The 6,000-nt window shown below is 32.5% G+C and overlaps 1 protein-coding gene across 2 annotated transcripts in view; it reads left to right on the top strand.

Moving 5' to 3' along the window:
• The first annotated feature begins 647 nt into the window (after positions 1–647).
• The window catches only part of LOC121409909 (fibropellin-1-like), a 55,238-nt gene continuing 49,885 nt past the window's right edge, over positions 648–6,000 (top strand). For both annotated transcript variants that reach the window (XM_041601693.1, XM_041601694.1), the window contains exon 1: positions 648–1,002. In XM_041601693.1, coding sequence (XP_041457627.1) covers positions 967–1,002 — 36 coding nt within the window. In that variant the 5' untranslated portion in view covers positions 648–966. The remainder of the gene's footprint in view (positions 1,003–6,000) is intronic.

Genomic DNA, 6,000 nt, shown 5'->3' with positions numbered 1-6,000 from the left:
CTTTAAGCTTTGACCCCCAAATAGATACATGATGGGTAAGGGGAGGGGTTAATACTTCAGGACTAAAACAGTATCCTCGTAAAGCTGAAATTGATTCACCATAGCAATAAAACATAAAGCTAAAAAAATAAATTCGACATTTCCATTTAATCTTCTCTTCAGTATTTCATAAAATGATTCGTTCTAAGTTTGATTTTAAGAGCAGAACAGACGCATGACTTTGTAGATTCTTGGCCATGCAAGAATAAAGTAAGGATTCAGGAGCAAGATATCATTTAATTTTCAGTAAAGCTGCGCTACTTTTTTTTATTTGAATAATTTTGACTTGGAGAGTGTGAGTGAGATTTGAAGCAGATATTCAAACTTATCCACACTAATACAAGAAGGAAATATCACATGATCATTGATAAAAGATGTTTCTGTCTATTTCCTTGACGACACGTTCATGGAAACCATAGCAACGCATTGCTGCTTAAATACTCTTCCCATACAAGTACTTTCGTGGAGTTTTGGCGAGCAACGAGAACATCTGTGTTGAAGCTCATCCAATGGATCAATGCCGGTTATGCGTTCAATATATAATTTTTTTTTCTCAGTATTATCAACTACCTTGCATTTCTACGCATGCTCATTTGTGATGACGTCACATGTACTAATTATAGCAAGAACTTGACTTTTATCAGAGCGATGACAGTGTACGAGTGTAGGCCTACTATACGCTGTGCTCTCATGAAGAGGTGGAAGTATTAGTGCGAGTAACAAAGGCTGCCAAATTAGTCGGTGATAACTCGTCCGGTAGTAGAACGACTCCAACGTTCGGCGGGTTTTTTGGAGATCAAAAAAGGAGACCGAATATTGATAATTACAGATGCAACCAACAGACCGGTGAGGAGAGGTCTGGCAAACTACGGTTTTAATACTGGATCATATACTCTCCATTTTCTTCACTTCATCAAAGAGAAAATTATGGAGCTTTTGTTAAGAATAGCATTCTCTTGTGTGGTAAGTAATTACTGATTATCATTTTTTTTTATAATGTACGACCAGCAATTGATTCGCAAAAAGTAAAATGTGTGTTTTTGCGAGCTAACTTAATTCTGTATGAATGGCTGAATGTGTAGAGTGAATGCATGTTTTTATTACCTAGATAACAATTGTTGACAGAATTTTTTAGAATGATAACATTGCTTTGGTTAGTGTTTTGTCAATGTTTACGGTGATATTGTCATGACCCTCGACATGTTTGCTTTCTCGGGTTCATTCCCTTTTCATACGCGCAATTCCAAAAAGTAAAAAAAAGTTTCATCTTTCATATGTATGTAATATATATATAATATATATATATATATTGGTTGGATTGCTTAACTAAGCTATAATAATTATAAATAAAGTTTATAAAGCTATAAATTATATATGTGTGTGTGTGTGGGTGTGTGTGTGTGTGTTTATTGATAAAAGTTTTTTCTTTTTTAAGCTATACCAGAAGACTTTATATCCATTAGTTATAGATATGATGATAAGTGACAAGTATGAAATCAGCAAATCAAACGAACCTCAATCGATCAAGAAGAAGATTTTTCTCAACTATGTCAACAGAAATATTCTTTATGCTTTCCAACGACTAGACCCAACATTAAATACTGGGTGTGTTTCTAAACGATCACCATAAAGTTATGACTTGGTATACATTACAAACAATTTGTGTATGAATTGCATATTGGGATGCCCAAGTTCATAATTGTTCTACAACATTGCATTTCCAATTAATGCCAATATTCCTTTATGTGACCAAACAAATTTTACATTTATGTTCTAAAAATAAAAGGACTAAAACATATAGAGTCACACATCTTCATTGTTTGACGTAATTATCATCGGAAATACCTTACATGTTGTCAAACAAGTATTGTTTGTGGTGAAGAGAAACATACAGGAAGAAACAGCAACATGCATCAACTATATTTTTAGGCAAAAGTATAATTTTAGATTTTCTCATGATGAGCATTTAAACAAAGTGACAAGTAAGTAATTAAATAGTTGAACTCACCTTTCATCTTCATTTCAGCTTTGATACCAGTCAAAACAATAGTCACGATAAAGTACCCGGTCTCCTATAAACATGATAAAGAGCAAAATTGGTGCAAAAATAAAAAAAAAAACAATGTCTATGTCCGTTTAAAAGTGAAATAAGTTATCGAGTAAATTTGAATAATGACAAATGCAGTAAAACAAGTATAGATCAAACAATGTTGAATAGGTATGACCAAAGACGATGAAACATAGATAGTTCAGTTTGGTATTTAAAGGTCAAGTCCACCCTAGAAAAATGCTTCAATAAATACTTCAATAAATAGAGAAAAATTAAACTACCATAGTGTTGACAATTTCATCAAAATCGGATGTAAAATAAGAAAGTTATGACATTTTAAAGTTTCGCTTATTTTTCACAAAACAGTGATATGTACAACTAGGTGAGTCAGTCGATGATGTCCATCACTCACTATTTATTTTGTTTTTTTATTGTTTGAATTATACAATATTTCATTTGTTTATAGATTTGACACTAAGGACCAACTTGACTGAACCATATAGTATTAAACAATACGAATTCCAAATGTTCATGGAAGAATTAATTATTGTATCACTTGACAATGAGGAGAAAATTAGAATATTTCATATTTCATATAATAAAACACAAAAGAAATAGTGAGTGGATGACGTCATAGTCTCCTAATTTGCATACCAGCCAGGATGTACATAACTGTTGTTTGAAATTAAGCGAAACTTTAAAATGTCATAACTTTCTTATTTTACATCCGATTTTGATGAAATTTTCAGTGCTATGCATGTTGGAGTTTTCTCTTTTATTAAAATCAACTTTTTGTTGGGGGTGGATTTGTCCTTTAAATAACAAAGGCGAGGCTTACGTTGTTTCTTAACATTTCAAGACCGACTGATCTTGCTTGATTCTTCTATTGTCTTTGGCATCTTCTGCAGTAAATAAAACTTCCTCGAGGTAATTATACATTACCTACATGATGTCAATGACCCCATTCCTTTCATAGATACACATCCCTACAAGTACGTATTAGGTAAATGAGACACTAAAAGGTGTCTGGGATATTGAAGGAAATACTGATCAAAAAAGATACCTCAAGCACAAAGAAAAAAATAGGCCTATGCCTATATTTAGTTGCCAGAGTTGATATATCAGTTTTCAAATGAATGATACGTTTCTTTGCAGCGAATGCCATTTGATACGCCCAATATGTATATAGGTGTTTCCAAGACTGTTGGTAATTGAATTTAACTGTCATGACAGGCTACTGAGGGAAAATGATATTACTTATCTTGAACATTAAGGTCGACCAATTGTAATTGTGATAAGAAGGTTAGAAAGAGTACCATTTTTGCCACTTTAATAAATGAAAAAAATACTAACGTCATCCTAACGTACTATGGTGATTTTCATGTATCAAACACACCAATAACTTTTGTTTTAATTGTTATTTCTAATACAGTATATAAGTATCAGACTTTTGTGTGAGAAACATTAAAAATGTAGATAGTTCCGAAATTTCTTTCTTTGTAATTACCAAATCATATTTAGTTGCATTTTAATCACGGTTGATGGGCGTGCGTATAATACTATACGCTATCATAAATCGTTTACGGGTGAAAACAAAAATGAGTGTGATTATTGTCTGAAGTACCAAATGACAAATACTATATACTCTCCGAATGTATATGAATAGGAGAAAGAAAAAAAAAGAAGGATCACAATGTGATGTAATAATGCAATAATACAACGATCAATGAACAATCAAAATACTTCATGTTTACCCACATGTTGAAATTTATCCTTGGTAAAGAGATCAATAGCAGACGGTTAAATTACAACAATGTGTGCTATCCACTTTAACACCTTTCATTATTTCAATGACGCCATTTGGGAACGATGTTTGTATCCAATCACCATAGTGATGATAATTCAAATGATTTTTGTATTAAATAAAAAAAGTGGTAAAGGTAAAGTTACACCATTTAATGCAATTTTCCAAAAGTATGAAGGGCACATTTTGTTTCATGCATTAAAAGGTTTTGTTTACACAAGAAGCATTTTCTCAGTCTGGATATTTCTTTATAAAATTCAGTATCATGCTCGTGTAGTATTAAACAGCTTTCTGCGGGGATTAGACGCTCTACTTAGTGAGATAGTTTTATAGTCCAATATACATTATAATGATATGATTATCAACCTTAAACAAATTCAAGAAAGAATCGTTTTATCTCTTGAAATTTCGTTTGAAAGCTAAAAAAATACCACAAGGATCAAATCGTACACTTTGCAATTGTTTTATGGGGAGATGAGAAGTAATTATTAAGAGGAATCATTTAGAGTGTTGTAATATCAATCGCAATGGAAGTATTTTGTTTGGTTAAAAAACATTTATCTAATTTGAATTCTATCAAGAAACATAAAGTAGGTGGAATTTCTGGAATAGGAAAGACCAATCTCTATACAAATCTGAAACATCTGCGTTCTATTTACTCATCATTATACATGATTGCCGGCTTTGGTGTTGATGCAAGCCAACCTCAGGCTCAGTTAAAGTCACAATTTTTTTTTAGATGGAAAGCGGTCTTTGACGGATTCACTATAGTGTACAGATATCATAAGTATTCTTTATAGCTCATCACTTTACTACGTTCATGTTTATAAGAAAATAAGAACAAGCCTGAGATCATTTTGGATGTTTTGAGAGTGACGGGATTGCGCAGGAATGTTTGACACGTAATGTAGATATTACTCATCTCAATCAATTTTTCCCCCCTTTTGACTGACGTACTGTTTTTTTTTTTTTTTTTGGGGGGGGGTGCTAGAGAAACTCAATTTTGATTATTAGTTCGTTTTTTAAAACACTGTATACTGTGTTTAAAAATTATATGATTCATATAGCTTTGATTACATTTACTGAAATATGTGATTGATTTAGCTTTATTTTCCGCGCCAAATCTTACACGGACTATAGGCGTAAGGAAATGACTCCCTCGCTTCGCTAGCTCGTAAATTATCAAAAATAAAGTGCACTGTATCCCAAGCTCCGCCTCATCGAATTTGTTGACTCATCACACGACACTGCCTTATGATCTTGAAACCAAGAATAAAATAACCACAGAAAAGCACAAGAAATGTCAGGAAATATGTTTGTTATCCATGGCAACCAATGTTTTTTTTATATCCCTCAATTTTTCTTGCGAATTCCTTCTCTGAGTTCATTGTCAGGTCACGTGTGTTGAAGGATAGGTCCCAGGTGGGAAATCCGGATTCATTACGAAACGCTTGTTGGGGGTCCATTTGTGGATGATCCCTGGTATTTTTATTTTGATCTTAGTAAAATAATATTTCATCATCATGATCATCGTTCCAGACCAGCATAATATACCGAGAAATGTACCCTGGAAATTGACAGTGCCAAGACGTATTCACGAACCCATCTCCGCCCCTTTCCCTAAAAAATTTAAAATATACGTATATATATATATATATATGTATAATTGCGGCGAACAACACACTTTCTAAATCGTACTTAAAGTGACAGTCGAAAGAGAAAGCAATGCCATAGCCCAACTCAAGGATTCGGTTCTCTTACATACAATGTAAAATCAGTTATTTGGATTTCATGTAGAAGACTATATAGAAAATATTGTCCACATTGTTTTCATTGCTGCTGCTGCAGAGTTATATTTTTATCACCTTCATCATAATATAAGTCACGTGGTTTATAATTTGTATGCACGGAGTATAGGTTTTGAATTAGTGCTGTTGAATTATTGTTTTTTATAAGTATTTTAGTTCCTTTAGAACATAATCATTGGCTAAACATTATAAATATACTTTATTATTGTGCATTTATTTACAAAACACAGAATGACAAGGGTTACTTTATTTTTATTAAGCTTATGGTGTGTAAACTGATTGATATCAGGAAATAAAAC

The sequence above is a fragment of the Lytechinus variegatus genome, chromosome 3, assembly GCF_018143015.1.
Source record: "Lytechinus variegatus isolate NC3 chromosome 3, Lvar_3.0, whole genome shotgun sequence".
Lineage (NCBI taxonomy): Eukaryota > Metazoa > Echinodermata > Echinoidea > Temnopleuroida > Toxopneustidae > Lytechinus > Lytechinus variegatus.
Note: the sequence above shows the minus strand (reverse complement) of the source record. Positions and strands in the feature narration are given on the sequence as shown.